Below are 17,706 nucleotides of genomic sequence, written 5' to 3' on the forward strand. Positions count from 1 at the left end.
ACGGCCACCCCGGGGTGGGTGCTGGGGAACTCCGGGTTTCTCCCTGTAATCCGTCTGGCCCTGATATAGCCACTGACCCGGGGGGAAGCTAAATTTAGCGGGATGAATCCTGCCCTTGAGGCAGGGCTGGGGCTGTAGGGACAGGTCACCCCTCCAGGACAGTGTGGACACTCCTGGAGGGCCGGGACAGGGACACGGAGAGAGGAGTTCGGAGCAGGGTAACGGCGCTTTTGGGTTGTGATCCCATGAAAACACACGTAATCCATAAATCCCACCGCTCGGGAGCCGGCCTGAGGTGGGGCAGGAAGCCCCCCCTGCCTCCCCCGTGCCCCCAGCGCCTCACAGGAGAAGCATCTGCTCCGGGAGGGGCACGGAGCGGGGACGCGGCCAGCGGGGACAGCTGGCGCTGTCACTTGCCGGGGGACACCGAGGGCAGCGAGCCCGGGGACTCGGCGGGTCCGGAGCGGGCAGAGCACCGGGATCGGGACATTTGTGACCGATCCGCTGCTGGGGGGGACGCGAGGGGAAGGCGGCCGGACAGAGAGACGGACAGAGAGATGGACACATGGACTGATGGACGGATAGAGAGACGGACACACGGACACCCGGACAGACGGAGAGACGGACAGAGAGACGGACACAGGGACACACGGACGGACAGAGAGACGGACACACGGACTGACGGATGGACAGAGAGACGGACACATGGACTGACACAAGGACACCCGGACAGACGGACGGACAGAGAAACGGACACAGGGACACCCGGACAGAGAGACGGACACGCGGATAGATGGACGGACAGAGAGACGGACACACAGACAGACTGACACACGGACACCCGGACTGACGGACGGACAGAGAGACGGACACACGGGCGGACAGACGGACAGAGAGACGGACAGACACCCTGACTGATGGATGGACAGACGGCCAGATACTCGAACTGACGGACAGACAGACGGACACACGGACGGACAGACATCCGGACAGACGAACGGACACCCGGATGGACAAACGGACACCCGGCCAGCGGCCCCGCCGCGCTAACGCCGCCCTCTAACGGCCACCGGCGCCGCCGCTTCCCCCCGTTCCGGTCCCGTCCCGTCCCGTCCCTTCCCTTCCCGTCCCTTCCCTTCCCTTCCCGTCCCGTCCCGGTCCGGTCCGGTCCCGCTCGGTCCCCCCGCGGGTCGCGCTCCCCCCGGCTCTCACCTGCACGTGCACCATGCCGCAGTCCCCGCAGTCCGTGCAGCTCCCCGGCAGCACCAGGCACAGCACCCCGCGGCCGCCCCGCTCCAGCTCCGGCCCTGCGGGACCCCGCGGGTCCCCGGGGGTGCTGAGCGCCGCCAGACCCGGCTGAGCCCCGGTAGAACCGGCAGAGCCCCGGGGGCAGCCCCGGTGCCGGGGCCCCGCTAATTCCCGAGCGGCCGCCGCTGCCTGGCGGGTCACCAGCAGGAGATTAGGGAGATCAGCACCGAGATCCGCAGCACGCTCCCGGCGCCGTGCGCCCTCCCTGCCGTGCCTCCCCCGGCCCCGACACCGCCACTGTCACACGTGCCACCAGCACGGCCTCGCGGCGAGCGGCGGCACCACCGGCCGCACCCGCTGCCGGAACGGCGGGGCTACGAGAGGCGCGCTCCGGGCGGGGGGGAGGGATGCAGGGATGCTCCCGGATTCGGGGAAAGGAGCTCCTGCAGCTCACAGTTCAGTGGGACACACAGGAGAGCGGATTTTTGGGATGCATGGATGTTTCTGGGTCCCAGGGAAGGAGCTTCCCCAGTTCACAGTTCAGTGGGACACAGGGGAGAGCGGATTTCTGGGATGCAGGGATGTTCCCGGCTCCAGGGAAAGGAGCTCCTCCAGCTCAGAGCTAGGTGGGATACAGGGCAGAGCAGATTTCTGGAATGCAGGGATGCTCCCGGATCCAGGGAAAGGAGCTTCTCCAGCTCAGAGCTCCGTGGGACACACGGGACAGGGAATGTTTGGGATGCAGGGATGCTCCCCGATCCAGGGAAGGAGCTCCTGCAGTCAGGAGTTCCGTGGGACACAGGGGAGAGCTGATTTTTTGGGAAGCAGGGATGTTTCTGGATCCAGGGAAGGAGCTTCTCCCGCTCAGAGCTCCGTGGGACACACGGGACAGCAATGTTTGGGATGCAGGGATGCTCCCAGATCCAGGGAAGGAGCTCCTGCAGCTCAGAGCTCGGTGGGACACAGGGCAGAGCGGATTTTTGGGATGCAGGGATATTCCCAGCCCTGAGGAATGAGCTCCTGCAGCTCAGAGCTCCGTGAGACACAGGGGAGAGCGGATTTTTGGGATGCAGGGATGCTCCTGGCTGCAGGGAAAGGAGCTCCTCCAGCTCACAGTTCAGTGGGACACAGGGCAGAGTGGATTTTTGGGATGCAGGGATGTTTCTGGATCCCAGGGAAGGAGCTCCTACAGCCAGGATCGGTGGGACACACAGGACAGTAAAACCACAAACCCCAGCTAGAATTGTCACCCCCAGCCCTGAATTCCCAGACGGTTCCATGGTCCCCCTGAGCCCCTCTGGATGTCCCCTGTCACCACAGGCTGCTCCTGGGGGAGGAATTTTGTGTGCCAAATCCCACACGGTGAGGAGTTAGTGCAGGAAAAGGAAAAGCAGAACTGCAGGAACTTAATTTAAAAGGAAAAAATAAAAAGAAAAAAAATCACCAATAACTGCTCAAAAAGCACTGAGAAATCCCACAAGGGACCATCCAGAGTGTGCTCCTCGTGGAAGGGGTGGAAAATTCAGCCCAAAATTCGTGTGTGAGGGGGAAATGTCTCTCCCAGGAGCCCCGTGCATCCCGTGGGGCTTCCAAAGGGATGGAAACAGGGAGGAGGCGCCAGATCCCAGGGGATAGGCAGGGATGAGGCCAAGCCCCCCCTCTGGAGCCCATCCCTGAGCAAAAGGAGCAGCTTTGCTGCAGGCAGGAGCCTCCTGAGGGCTCCTGGAAAACCAATCCGGCTGGGGAATATCACCCAGCTCGTGTTTCTCTAAATAAGTTATTTTTCCACTGCCTCACAAAGGTGTTGTCTCTCTTCTTATTACTCTTTGTGTCATATGCAGTTAATTATTCATCCCCTCCCTGTGCTGCTCTGGGAGTGGACACAGAGCTGCTCTGGGCGTTTCTGTCCCTGTGGGATCGAGGTTTTTGCCACAATCCCAGCGGGATTGGGACCCTGCTGTCCCCAGAGGAGCCCACCAAGGAGGAATTTTGGCTGCAGATGCTCAGATGAATAAACTGATGCTCCTACATCAGTGGGACATTCCAGAAGGGAGGAGCAGGGAAGGGTTGGGGTGCCCTGATATGGGGACAGCAGATTCTGGGCAGTTCCTTGGGAAGCTGCTGCTCCAGTGACATTTTTATCCTCTGGGAGCACATTCCCATGTCCCTGCCTGGCCATGTCCCCATCCCAAGCTTTTCCAACTCACTGCTGGTACTCCCAGGTGAATTAAAACACAAAAAGAGGGTTTCATTTCCCTGAGGAAATCCCTGGAACCCCCCAGGCTCCCAAGGTCGAGGGGAGAAGCCAAGAGAGGAAAATCCCCCCGAGCACCTCTCAGTGCCTGTCCCTTGAACTCAGCGTGTGCTAATTGGGCTGGTGCATAATTAATGGCACTAAACACTAGATGGAAACAGCATCCTGCCCACAGCCTGGCACAGACTGCTTTCCAAATCATTTCCAGCTGAGCCTGGAGCTGCCTCTGGATGCCATGGGAACAGGGTCATGCCAGGGCCTTTCCTTGATCCCTCAAATCCCACTCTGGGAATTGTGTCCCTGAGAGAAGCCTCAGTTCCAGCAGCTCCAGACCTGAGGGACAGCCTTATCCCAAGGGAATTTTGGGGTGTTCTGCACCCTGCCCTGGCTCCCTGCTCTGTTCTCGTGCTCCCTAACCCAGGTGCAGCCACAGAATCCCAGAATTGAGGTTGGAAAATCCCTCTGGGATCAGCGAGCCCAAACCTCACCCTGAGCACTCAGTGCCACCTCCAGGGCACCCCAAACCTCCCTGGGCAGCCCCTGCCAGGATCTAATCCCCATTTATAGCAATAAACTCCTCCTGATGTCCAACCTGAACCTCTCAAGGCACAGATTAGGGTGATGTCCCTCTCTCCTGTGGGAGCAGAGCCTGACCCCCTCTGCCAGCACTAAATCAGGGAGCTCTAGAGAGCCACAGCAGCCCTCCAAAGGGAGCAAACAAACAAACAAACAAACACACAAACAAACAAACAAACAAACAAACAAACAGCCACCCCTGCTCCCTGTCCCCATGGGGCTGTGACACTGCCACCATCCCACAGGGCTCAGGGCACTCTCAAGTGCAGAGGACAGATGGAAAAACCCCGGGATTGTCCCTTGGGAAGGTTCTGTCTGTGCCGTGCAGAACTCAGCATTTCCAAATTCCACAGCACAGCCCTCAAGGTGTTCCACTCCTGCCTTATCCAGCCCCTCACTGTCCTTGGCCAACTGCAGAGAGCCACAAACCCCTCCAGATGCTCCTTTAACCCCTCCATCCCCTCTTCAACCCTCCATCCCTCCTTTAAATCCCTCCAGGTTCTCTTTAACCCCTCCAGGTGCTCCTTTAACCCCTCCATCCCTCCTTCAACTTCTCCATCCCCTCTTTAACCCCTCCACCCCCTCTTTAACCCCTTCTTTAAGCCCTCCATCACTCCTTTAGCCCCTCCAGCCCCTCTCTAATCCCTCCATCCCTACCTTATCCAGCCCCTCGCCATCCTCAGCCAGCTGTAGAGAGCCACAAAACCCCTTCATCCCTCCTTTAACCCCCCCTTTAACCCCTCCAGGCCCTCTTTAACCCCTCCAGGCCCTCTTTAACCCCTCCAAGCCTCTCCTTTAATCCCTCCATCTCTTCTTTAAACCCCTCCAGGTTCTCTTTAACTCCTCCAGGCACTCCTTTAACCCCTCCATCCCCTCTTTAACCCTTCCAGGCTCTCTTTAACCCCTCCAGCCCCTCTTCAACCCTCCATCCCTCCTTTAAATCCCTCCAGGTTCTCTTTAACTCCTCCAGGTGCTCCTTTAACCCTTCCATCCTTCCTTTAACCCCTCCAGCCCCTCTTTAACCTCTCCATCCCTCCTTTAAACCCTCCAGGGGCTCCTTTAACCCCTTCACCCCCTCTCCAACCCTCCATCCCCTCTCTAACCCCTCCACCCCCCCTTTAACCCCTCCTTTAACCCCTCCTTCCCCTCTCTAACTCCTCCACCCCCTCTTTAACCCCTCCATCCCTCCTTCAACCCTCCATCCACTCTTTAACCCCTCCATCCCTCCTTTAACCCCTCCTTTAACCCCTCCATCCTTCCTTTGACCCCTCCATCCCCTCTTTAACCTCTCCATCCCTTCTTTAACCCCTCCGGCCCCTCTTTAACCCCTCCAAGCCCTCCTTTAACCCCTCCATCACTCCTTTAACCCCTCCATACCCTCTTTAACCCCTCCCTTTAACCCCTCCATCCTTCCTTTAACCCCTTCATCCCCCTTTTAACCCCTCTTTTAACCCCTCCATCCTTCCTTTGACCCCTCCATCCCCTCTTTAACCTCTCCATCCCTTTTTTAACCCCTCCATCCCCCTTTTAACCCCTCTTTTAACCCCTCCATCCCTCCTTTAACCCCTCCATCCCCCCTTTAACCCCTCCTTTAACCCTTCCATCCCTCTTTTAACCCTTCCACCCTCCCTTTACCCCCCTCCCTCCTACCTTCTCCATCCCCTCTCCATCCTCCGCCAGCAGGTACACATTCCCCCCCTCGGCCAGCAGGATGGCCGTGTCGGTGGTGGACGACGACCTGGGCCTGCCCTGGTGCTGGTGCTGGTGCAGCACGGCCGTGAGGCCGCTGTCCTGCGGGGCCCTGCGGCCCAGGTGGGGGCTGCCCCTCTGGGGCTCCAGGGAGCCGCTCTTGGCGCGGCGGCCGCCGCCGTGCAGGCTGGTGCCTCGCTTGATGGAGGGCCGGGCGCGGATCTGCTGCAGCACGCGGTTGAAGGCGGTGGGGCGGGCGGGGAGGTCGTGCAGGGACACGGCGTAGGACACGCGGTGCATCTCCGGAGAGCGCTCCTTCTCGTCCGGGGAGTCGTGGTCCGAGGCGCCCGGAGCTGCCGCGCCCGAGTCCGGCGCGCTGGGCTGCTCCCGCTCCCGCGAGCGGCGCCGGCTGTGGAACAGGTGCTTGAGGCCGTGGCCGAACATGGAGCCCTCGGAGAGCTGCTGGATTTTCTGTGGGGAGAGAGGAAGGGGGTTAATGGGGATGGGTGATGGGTATGGGGATAGGGATGGGTTCATCTCGGCTCTGGAGAGTGCACAGAGGGAGATGGGAAGTGCCAAGAGGGATTTGGGGACTCCCTGGAAGTGCCCAGAGCGATGTGGGAACATCATGGAAGTACCCAGAGGGATTTGGGAACGTCCTGGAAGTACCCAGAGAGATTTGGGAACCTCCTGGAAGTACCCAGAGTGATTTGAGGACTCCCTGGAAGTGCCCAGAGTGATTTGAGGACTCCCTGGAAACACCCAGAGGGAGCTGGGAACTCCCTGGAAGTACCTAGAGGGATTTGGGGACCCCCTGGATCAGATCAGAGGGATTTGGGAATCCTCTGGAAGTACCCAGAGGGATTTGGGATCTCCTGGATCAGCACAGAGGGGTTTGGGAACCTCCTGGATCAGCCCAGAGGGATTTGGGAACCCTTTCGAAGTACCCAGAGGGATTTGGGAACCTCCTGGAAGTACCCAGAGGGATTTGGGGACCCCCTGGATCAGCACAGAGGGATTTGGGAACCTCCTGGAAGTACCTAGAGAGATTTGGGGACCCCCTGGATCAGATCAGAGGGATTTGGGAACTCTCTGGAGCAGCCCAGAGGGATTTGGGGATTCTCTGGATCAGATCAGAGGGATTTGGAAACCTTCTGGAGCAGCCCAAAGAGATCTGGGAAGTGCCCAGACGGACCTGGGAACTCCCTGGAAGTACCCAGAGGGATTTGGGAATATCCTGGAAGTACCCAGAGGGATTTGGGAATCCACTGGAGGAGCCCAAAGAGATCTGGGAAGTGCCCAGAGGGATTTGGGAACCTCCTGGAAATACCCAGAGGGATTTGGGAAGTACCCAGAGGGATTTGGGGACCCCTTGGATCAGATCAGAGGGATTTGGGAACTCCCTGGAAGTACCCAGAGGGATTTGGGAACCCTCTGGAGCAGCCCAAAGAGATCTGGGAAGTGCCCAGAGGGATTTGGGGATCCCCTGGATCAGCCCAGAGGGATTTGGGAACCCTTTGGAAGTACCCAGAGGAATTTGGGAACATCCTGGAAGTACCCAGAGGGATTTGGGAACTCCCTGGATCAGCCCAGAGGGATTTGGGAACAATTATCTCCCAATACCTGTCACATTGTACAGTCTGGTTCTGCTCTAAACCAATCTAAAAGTGCCAACATCACCCAAAAGACGGATGCAGGAAGAAGGAGAAAGGACAGAACACACCCAGGTTCCTCCATCCTGACCCCAGACCCTGATTATAAACAACCTTAAAAACCTAATTTTTCACCTTATAATAATCTAACTTACACCCTACTTATTTTTTGTGACTTGTAATTTTTCATGAAAGGGTGGTAATTTTTTTCAGGGAGAGAAATCAAAGTCACAGGGGCTTTGGGCTCTGTGCCCAGGCTCCTGAGCCCCTGCCTGGGTCTGGAACCATCCAGGGATGTGCTGGGTTCCCACAGCTGGAGGCTCCAGGGAGGAACTGATGAATATGGATGGTGGAACTGGAATAGATCCTGCTCCTGGTGACCTGGGCAGGGCTGGAGATCAGCCTGGAGATCAGCCTGGAAATCAGTCCTGGAAATCAGCCTGGAAATCAGCCTGGAAATCAGCCCTGGAAATCAGCCCTGGAAATCAGCCTGGAAATGAGCCCTGGAAATCCCTGTGTGTGCTGCACCCAGATTTGCATCCAGAGCCCTCCACTGTCCCCTGTGGCAGCGAATTCCAGCGTTCCCAAAGGGCTCTGAGCATCCCAGGAATGGTTTGGGAACAGAAAAAATCCTCCTGAGCAGGAGCTGGGCACAAGGCACAGCCTGGTTTTGTCCTGTGACCCTGGTGACATCTCAGCTCTGCTGTCCTGCAGCAGGGATTGTCCCCAGGGATGCTGTTCTTGTGACATTTATTCCTGCTCCAAACCAGCAGGAACCCTCAGAGCCCCAGCAGCAAAAATCAGGATTTTGGAGAAGTTTTGATGTCCCAGCTATGACCTCCAGGAGCTCCAGACAGAGCAGGATCTCATGGCCATACAGAACATAAAAATCCCCTAAACAACCCCTAAAAATCCTCTAAAAATCCTCCAAAAATTTCCTAAAATTCCCCTAAAAATCCCACAAAAATTCCCTAAAAATCCCCTAAAAATCCCCCAAAAATACCTGAAAAATCCCCTAAACATCCCCAAAAATCCTCTAAAAATCCCCCAAAAATTCCCTAAAAATCCCCTAAAAATCCCACAAAAATCCCTAAAAATCCCCTAAACATCCCCTAAAAATCCTCTAAACATCCCCAAAAATCCCCTAAAAATCCCCTAAAAATCCCCTAAAAATTCCTCAAAAATCCCATAAAAATCCCCTAAAAATTCCTCAAAAATTCCCTAAAAATCCCCTAAAAATCCCTCAAAAATCCCCTAAAAATCCCCCAAAAATTCCCTAAAAATTCCCTAAAAATCCCCCCAAAAATCCCAGCCAAGACTGAAATCCTCACTCCAGCACAGCTGGAATATTGACAAGGAACCAGCAGTGGGATCCTGAGTCCCCAAACTCTGCAGGCAAAGTTTCATCCTTCCCTGAGCTTCTCACAACACAAATCTCCACCCTTTCACCTCCTTCCTAGGAAATAGAAAATAAATCTCCGGTGCTGAATCGCTTCTTGAGGAAATAATTTAAATTTTTATTCTATTTCTAGAGTCTCTATGGAAACAGAGAGAGGTAAGAACTCCGAACCCCCAGATTCCTCCCATGAGGGCATGGCCAGAGCTGCACAAAGTCCAAAAGAAACAACCAAAAACTCAAGATGAAAACAAAACTCAAAGTGGAGCTGCCAGAAAAGGAGAAAATTTTTTTTTCCCCTCTAAGTGGGAGCCAGATACCCTCAGGATTTTTTGATCCAACAGCTCCAACTGAGCAAAATTCACTTTTTCAAACAAACTGCCCTCAGGCTCTTTGCAAGTTTTCCTGAATGAGGGGGGCAGGCACGGGATCTAAACAGCAAAAAAATTAAAAAAGAGGAAAGCAAGGAGGGATCCCAGTTCTGTTTGTCCAGGGGAATTCCAGCTCTTAAAGAGCTGGGAGAGGTGGCCACAAACCAGTTCTGTGCTGCTGGAAAAGCTCTGTTTTCTCACGTTTTTTCATGTTTTTTTCATGTTTTTCTCATGTTATTCTCGTGTTTTTCTCGTTTTTCTCCTGTTTTCCCAGGATATTCCTGCACTTCCAAAGCAGAGGCATTTTCCTGGCGCAGAACTGCTGGTGCCTCAGAGCAGAGGCTATTTTGGAACAGCCACTGCTCACACCAAGGCAGTGGACACAGATTAATTTCCCAGCGTGGCCAGCTGTAAAACACCGAGGTGAATCCAAAAATATCTTTATTTCTTTGGACTTTTTTCGTCAGCACAGCCAGGCTCTCCTGCTTGGTGGTGGGAACTTGTTTTCATGGACATCAAAGTCCCTGCTCCAGATCCCACTGCACACAGAAGAGCAGGAAAAATCCCAATTTTTAGCCCCAAACTGGGACATTTTGCAGAAAAACCGGGACTTTGGTGACAGTTTTGGCTCTGACTCTTTGACAACACCCTGTGCCAGGGTGGTTTTCCAGCCTGAAACCTCCCAGCTCCTCTGGAAATCATTCCTGACACCCAAAGCCCTTCCTCAGCTTTCAGCACACACAAGGACAGGATCTGGTTGCCACGACCCCAAGCTGTGAAATCCTGCTCGATTGGTGGGGTTGTTAATTATTGATTAACGCCCAGCCCAGGCTCTGCAGCTCTTTGGAGCCTTGGCACAAACCTGGGGGAGGAATCTCAGCCCTTCCCATCCCTTCCCATTCCATAATTTAGGGCACAGGGGAAATCTCAGCCCTTCCCACCCCATCCCATTCCATGTTTTAGGGCACTGGGGGAAGTTCACCCCTTCCCATCCCATTCCATATTTTATGGCACAAGAGGAAGCTTAATCCCTTCCCATCCCACTCCATATTTTAGGGCACAGAGGGAAATCTCAGCCCTCCCCACCCCATCCCATTCCATATTTTATGGCACAAGAGGATGTTTCATCTCTTCCCATCCCATTCCATATTTTAGGGCATAGGGGGATTTTCAGCCCTTTCCACCCCATCTCATTCCATGTTTAAGGCACTGGGGGATGTTTCAGCCCTTTCCATCCCATTCCATGTTTTAGGGCACTGGGGGATGTTTCAGCCCTTTCCACCCCATTCCATATTTTAGGGCACTGGGGAAAATCTCATCCCTCCCTACCCCATCCCATTCCATATTTAGGACACAGGGGAAGTCTCAGTTATTCCAACCCCACCCCATTCCATATTTAGGGTACAGGGAGATGTTTCAGCCCTTTCCATCCCATTCCATATTTTAGGGCACTGGGGGATGTTTCAGCCCCCCTCTCCCCATCCCATTCCATATTTAAGGCACAGGGAGATGTTTAATCCCATCCCATCCCATATTTAGGGCACAGGGGGAAATCTCATCCCTTTCCACTCCATCCCATTCCATATTTAGGGTACAGGGAGATGTTTCATCCCTACCCCACCCCATTCTATATTTTAGGGCACAGGGGAAAGTTTCATCCCTTCCCATCCCATCTCATTCCATATTTTAAGGCACAGGGGGAAGTTCACCCCTTCCCACCCCATTCCACATTTTATGGCACAAGAGGAAGTTTCATCCCATTCCATATTTTAGGGTACAGGGGGAAATCTCATCCCTTTCCACTCCATCCCATTCCATATTTTAGGACACTGGGGGAAGTTTCATCCCACCCCATCCCATTCCATATTTAGGGCACAGGGGGAAATCTCAGCCATTCCCACCCCTTCCCATTCCATATTTTAGGGCACAAAGGGAAGTTTCATCCCTTCCTACCCCATCTCATTCCATATTTTATGGCACAAGAGGAAGTTTCATCCCTTCCCATCCCATTCCATATTTTAGGACACTGAGGGAAAATCTCATCCCTCCCCATCCCATTCTGTATTTTAGAGCACAGGGGGATGTTTCATCCCTCCCCATTCCACATTTAGGACACAGGGGGAGGTCACAGCCCCAAAGAGCAGCAGGAGGATCCCAGCAGATCCTGCTCATCCCTGTGTGGGGTTTCCAGCCCTGCTGCTGCTTTTCCAGCTGATTCTCCTTGGGAAGCACCCAGAGGCTCCTGCCCCCACCAGCCAGGCTCAGAGCTGTCCCCAAGGGGTGACACCAGCCTGGATCACCCTTCTCTCACAGCACCCCAAGCTCCTGCTCCTCCTTGCCACAAACACCAAGGAAAACCGGGATGTTCCCAACTGGAGAACTCCCCCACAGCCCTGCTCCTGCGGGGACAGAGCAGAGCAGCAGCAGCAGCAGCAGCATGTGACAAACGTGAGTCACTGTGGGCAGGGCACTGCCAGCACCGAGTGACAGAGGAGTGACAGAGGAGTGACAGAGGAGTGACAGCGCCGGGAATGCTGCGGGAGCAACGGAATTCACTGAGCAGGAGTGGGGAATAGCAGGGATTCACTGATCAGAGTGGGGAATAACAGGGATTGACTGATCAGGAGTGGGAATAACAGGGATTCACTGATCAGGAGTGGGAAATAGCAGGGATTCACTGATCAGAGTGGGGAATAGCAGGGATTCACTGATCAGAGTGGGAATAGCAGGGAATGGACTGATCAGAGTGGGAATAACAGGGATTCACTGATCAGAGTGGGGAATAACAGGGATTCACTGATCAGAGTGGGGAGTAGCAGGGATTCACTGATCAGAGTGGGGAATAACAGGGAATGCACTGATCAGAGTGGGAATAACAGGGATTCACTGATCAGGAGTGGGGAATAGCAGGGAATGCACTGATCAGAGTGGGGAATAGCAGGGATTCACTGATCAGGAGTGGGGAATAACAGGGATTCACTGATCAGAGTGGGAATGGTCTGGGGATAGCAGAGAATTCACTGATCAGGAGCTGGAACACTCTGGGAATAACAGAACTTACTGCCCAGGAGTGGGAATGCTCTGGGAATAACGGAATTCCCTGCCCAGGGTTTGGAATGCTCAGTGCAATGACAGAATTCCTTGTACAGGTTTTGGAATGCTCTGGGGATAGCAGGGAATTCACTACCCAGGAGTGGGGAATAACAGAATTCCCTGCCCAGGGTTTGGAATGCTCAGTGCAATTACAGAATTCCTTGTCCAGGGTTTGGAATGCTCAGTCAATAACAGAATTCCCTGCCCAGGGTTTGGAATGCTCAGTCAATAACAGAATTCCCTGCCCAGGGTTTGGAATGCTCAGTCAATAACAGAATTCCCTGCCCAGGGTTTGGAATGCTCAGTGCAGTAACAGAATTCCCTGCCCAGATTTTGGAATTCTCAATGCAATAACAGAATTCCCTGTCCAGGGTTTGGAATTACAGAATTCCCTGCCCAGCAGTGGCTCTGCCCAGGGGAGCAGCTCCCTGTGAGCTCCACACTCCAGGTGGCACCTGCAGGGTGACATCTCTGTGCCAGCTGTGCCAGCTGTGCCTCTGGGGGCACAGCCAGGCCCTGCCCACAGCTGTCACCTCTGCAGGGATGCTGAGAGCTGGAATTCAGTGGGAGCAGGGATGGGGATCCTGAGGGAGGGGTCTGGGAGGGCTGGGATCACAGGCAGGGAGCAGCTCACATAATAATGCATAAAACATAAAATAAAATAGAAATATAAGTAATATATAAATATAAGTAATATACAAATAGAAGTAATATATAAATATAAGTAATACACAAATATAAATTAATATAAATACAGATAAGAAAATAGAAAAAATAATCTATAATAATAGATAAAAGCATAAAATAAATATATAAATAAATACTATATAATAATAGATAAAACATAAAATAAAAATAATATATAAATATAAAATACATAATCACACATTAAAATAATATATAATAATAGATAAAATTATATATAAAATGATATATAAAATAATATATAATAATAGATAAAATGCTATATAATAATGTATAAAATGAAAGTATAATAATATATAATAATGTATTAAAATAATACATAAAAATAATATAAAAATAATATATAAAATAATATATAATAATATATAAAATAATATATAATAATGTATAAAATGAAAGTATAATAATATATAATAATAAATATAAATAATATATAAAATTAATATAAAAATAATATATAAAATAATATCTAATAATAATAATATGCAAAATAATATTAAAAAATAATGTGAGGATTTGGAAAGTTAATGCTCTACCCTGTCCCCTGCAGCCACTGCTGTCCCAACCCTGCTCTCCTGGGGTGGGACCCCCCTTGTCCTTCATGTCCCCCCTCCTCAGGAGAGGCTCCCCAGCTTTGTGGAGAAGATTTTTGTGCATGGATGTGACCAGGGCAGAGCTGAGGCCAAGGCCTCTGCACTCCTGCTGCTCTTGGCTGTTGGGTTCAGGAGCTGTGAACACCAAAATGAACCTGGAGATGGGAACAGGGTCAGGATTCAACCTCCAGCCCTGGGCTGGGTCAGACTGGGGAGAACAGATCCAGGGAAAACAGGGAGCCAGGAAAAACAGGGAGCCAGGAAAACAGAGAGACAGGGAAACAGGGAGTCAGGAAAATAGAGATCCAGGAAAACAGAGAGCCAGGGAAACAGAGATCGAGGAAAACAGAGAGGCAGGGAAACAGAGATCCAGGAAAACAGAGGGCCAGGAAAAACAGAGATACAGAGAAACAGAGATCCAGGGAAACAGGGAGCCAGGGAAAACAGAGATACAGGGAAACAGGGAGCCAGGGGAAACAGAGAGACAGGAAAAACAGAGAGACAGGAAAAACAGAGAGACAGGAAAACTGGGATACAGGGAAACAGAAATCCAGGAAAACAGACAGCCAGGGAAACAGAGATCCAGGGAAACAGAGAGGCAGGGAAAACAGGGAGCCAGGAAAAACAGAGATACAGGGAAACAGAGAGCCAAGGAAAACAGAGACACAGGGAAAACAGAGATCCAAGGAAACTGAGAGCCAGGGAAGAAAACAGAGAGCCAGGGAAAACCCTTGGCTCAGGAAAAGTGGCACTTCTGGATGCAGGCTTTTGGATGGATCCCATCACTCCTGCAGAAATCCCTGAGCAGAGCTGTCACACACCAGCTTTGCTCCTTGCCAGAACTTCTGTTTTCCCTTTTTTTCCCTGAGGGAGTCAGGGCTGGGAAAGCAGAGCTGGAGTTCAGGGATGGAGGTGACACCAGGCAGGCTGTGCTTTCCAGGGTGCCACCTCAAATCCATCTTCAGCTGGCAGCAAAGAGTTTACTCTGATCCTTCCTGGGCCACAGCAATCTCTGATCCTTCCAGGGCCACAGGCATGGGAATTTCTGATCCTTCCCCATCCATGAACAGAAATTTCTGATTCTTCCCCATCCATGAACAGGAATTTCTGATCTTTCCCCATCAATGGGCACAGGAATCTCTGATCTTTCCCCATCCATGAACAGAAATTTCTGATCCTTCCCCATCCATGAACACAGGAATCTCTGATCCTTCCCCATCCATTAACAGGAATTTCTGATCCTTCCCCACCCATGAACAGGAATTTCTGATCCTTTCCCATCCACAGGCATGGGAATTTCTGATTCTTCCCCATCCATGCACAGGAATCTCTGATCCTTCCCCATCCATGAACAGAAATTTCTGATTCTTCCCCACTCATGATCAGGAATTTCTGATCCTTCTCCATCCACAGGGACAGAAATTTCTGATCCTTCCCCATCCATGAACAGGAATTGCTGATCCTTCCCCATCCATGAACAGAAATTTCTGATCCTTCCCCATCCAACACAGAAATTTCTGATCCTTCCCCATCCATGAACAGGAATTTCTGATCCTTCCTCATCCATGGGCACAAGAATCTCTGATCCTTCCCCACCCATGATCAGTAATTTCTGATCCTTCCCCATCCATGAACAGGAATTTCTGATCCTTCCCCATCCATGAACACGAATTTCTGACCCTTCCCCATCCATGAACACGAATTTCTGACCCTTCCCCATCAATGGGCACAGGAATCTCTGATCCTTCCCCATCCATGGGCACAGGAATTGCTGATCCTTCCCCACCCATGAATTTCTGATCCTTCCCCATCCATGAACAGGAATTTCTGATCCTTCCCCATCCATGAATTTCTGATCCTTCCCCATCCAGACGCCCAGCAATCTGGATTTGGAGCAGGGACAGCAGGACCAGCTCGAATTCACCCCAGCAGCAGCTCCAGGGAGGGTTTGGGGCAGGAAATCCCTGATTTAGGAGCGGTGCCACTCGTGGTGGCCGTGGCACGGCGCCCAGCTGCGGGCAGCAGCCAGCCCCAGCTTCCCCCGTGCTCTGCCCACTTTGAGGATTTATTTTAATTAATTGCTCAGCTCCAAATGCATTAAAGGTGAGCACTGGCAGCAAACCTGCGGGAGGGCAGCAGGGCCAGCTCGATAAAATCAATGGGGATTTATTTGGCCTCGGATGTTGCTGCTGGATGAGGCTGGAGGGACAAAGGAGCTCCAGCTCCGGGCGGGATGTGCCAGCCCTGGAATGTTTGGGGGGCTGGGAGCAGCCATGGGAAGCTGCAGCTCCTTTTGCCCAACATTCCCAACTTTTTCTGAGCCTCTGTGCCCCAGCTGGGGGTGGGAAACCCTTGGGATGTCCCAAACCACAAAGCCAAGCATGGCCCTGAGCTCCACATCCTCACGGATCGTGGAATTACGGAATTGGAAAATCATGGAATGGTTTGGCTGGGAAGGGACCTTAAAACTCACCCAGTTTGGGTGGGCAGACACCTCCCACTGTCCCAGGCTGCTCCAAGCCCTGTCCAGCCTGGTTTTGGACATTCCAGGGATCACTGGGGTGATCCAGCTCCTCTGGATAAGCTGTGCCACGCTCTCAGCCCGTGGATGTGCCCGGCTCTGGCTCCTCCAGCTGTTTTTGGGGCAGCAGCAGCTGCTGGGCCATCGAGGGGAAGGCCCCACGTGTCACCGTGTCACCTCCAGCAGTGTCCAGGGGGCTCTGTGTGCTCACAGCAGCCGAGTTTTCCTCTGGGAGCAGGATTTGTTTTCCTGGCTGCCTTTCTGGAGGGGATGGCTGCAGGCTCGGCGCTCCTGCCCGTGCCATCGGATTCCTCGTGACCTTGACCGCGCCGGTGACACCTTCAGGGCCACCTGGGCTGCCACCACCTGGATCCCATGGCTGAGCAGGGACATTCCCCACTTTTTCCAGGGTTTTTTGAAAGCGAGGAGTGGGAGCATCCCCTCCATCCCTGTGTCCCACCTCGGGGTGCTCTGAGCCCATCCCACTCAGCTGGGAATTCATCCCCGCGGGATAAAACCCTGTTGAACAGCCGGGGGGTGGGAGCAGTTCCTTTCCCACAGCCAGAGGAATTCCGTGCCCGCTTCCAGGCCGGATCCCCGCTCCAGGATGGGCTCTGTCGCTCCCGCAGCGCTGCAGTGCCGCCGGGTTTGTTTTCCTCATCCAGCGGCCCCGAGGCCCGGCAGGAGCAGCCTCGGGGCCATTTCCACACCGTCACTCCCGGTGCCGCAGCCCCGGATCCTCCCGGATCCTCCCGGAGCATCCCTCCCGACTCCCGGCACGGAATTCCCGGGATTTGCGCAGCCCCTCGGAACGGGGGCAGCTCCCACCGCTCTGTCCCCAGCCTGGGATTCCTTCATCCCAGGAGAATTCCCATCCCAGGAGTGTCCCCACTGCAGGACCAGCCTCATTCGAGGATCCCAAGAGAATCCTCATCCCCGGAGCATCCTATTCCAGCAACATCCCCATCCCTGGAGTGTCTCCATCCCTGGAGCATCCTATTCCAGCAACATCCCCATCCCTGGAGCATCCTCATCCAGCAGGATCCCCGGGAACAGGACCGTCCCCACGGCAGGAGCATCCCGATCCAGCAGCTCCCAATTCCCAGGGGTATCCTCATCCGGGAGCACGCCATTCCCAGCGTTATCCCGATCCCGGAGCGCCCCTATCCAGGAGCCATCCCGCATTCTCCAAGGTCACACCTGTAGGACCGGGGGCGATGGGGATGGTGGCACCGCCGGGATCTCCCCACACCGCTCAGCACCGGGAATCCCCCGGGATTTTCCCGTCTCCCGTATCCCACCGGGATGCTCCCGCCGCTCACCTTCAGGTCGGGGGGCTTGGAGCGCGGCGGCGGCGGGACAGCGCCCGCCTCGGGGGCCGCCGCCGCCTCGCCGGCCTTGCCCTCCATCGCGCCGTGACCGGGCGACTCCCCCGCGGCACCGGGATCCTCCTCGGGCTGCTGCAGCTCGTCCGAGCGGCACCGCTTCATCCCGGGAGCGCCGTGCCCGCGGCGCGCGGGGGGCCCCTACGGCCGCGGCGGCGGCGGCGGGCGGCGCCCCGGCGGCCGCTGCGGGGCCCGCGGGCTGCGCGGCCCCGGCCCGCCCGCC

The 17,706-nt window shown here is 54.0% G+C and overlaps 1 protein-coding gene across 1 annotated transcript in view; it reads right to left on the reverse strand.

Annotated features, from left to right (window-relative positions):
- The window catches only part of TMCC2 (transmembrane and coiled-coil domain family 2), a 35,396-nt gene extending 17,806 nt beyond the window's left edge, over positions 1-17,590 (reverse strand). The window contains exons 1-2 of the mRNA XM_033080191.2: positions 17,421-17,590; positions 5,729-6,238 (exon numbers count right to left, since the gene is read on the reverse strand). Of these exons, the coding sequence (XP_032936082.1) occupies positions 5,729-6,238; positions 17,421-17,588 (678 nt within the window). The 5' untranslated portion in view covers positions 17,589-17,590. The remainder of the gene's footprint in view (positions 1-5,728; positions 6,239-17,420) is intronic.
- Between the last annotated feature and the right edge of the window lie 116 nt (positions 17,591-17,706).

Source organism: Catharus ustulatus, chromosome 25 (genome assembly GCF_009819885.2).
Source record: "Catharus ustulatus isolate bCatUst1 chromosome 25, bCatUst1.pri.v2, whole genome shotgun sequence".
Taxonomy (NCBI): domain Eukaryota; kingdom Metazoa; phylum Chordata; class Aves; order Passeriformes; family Turdidae; genus Catharus; species Catharus ustulatus.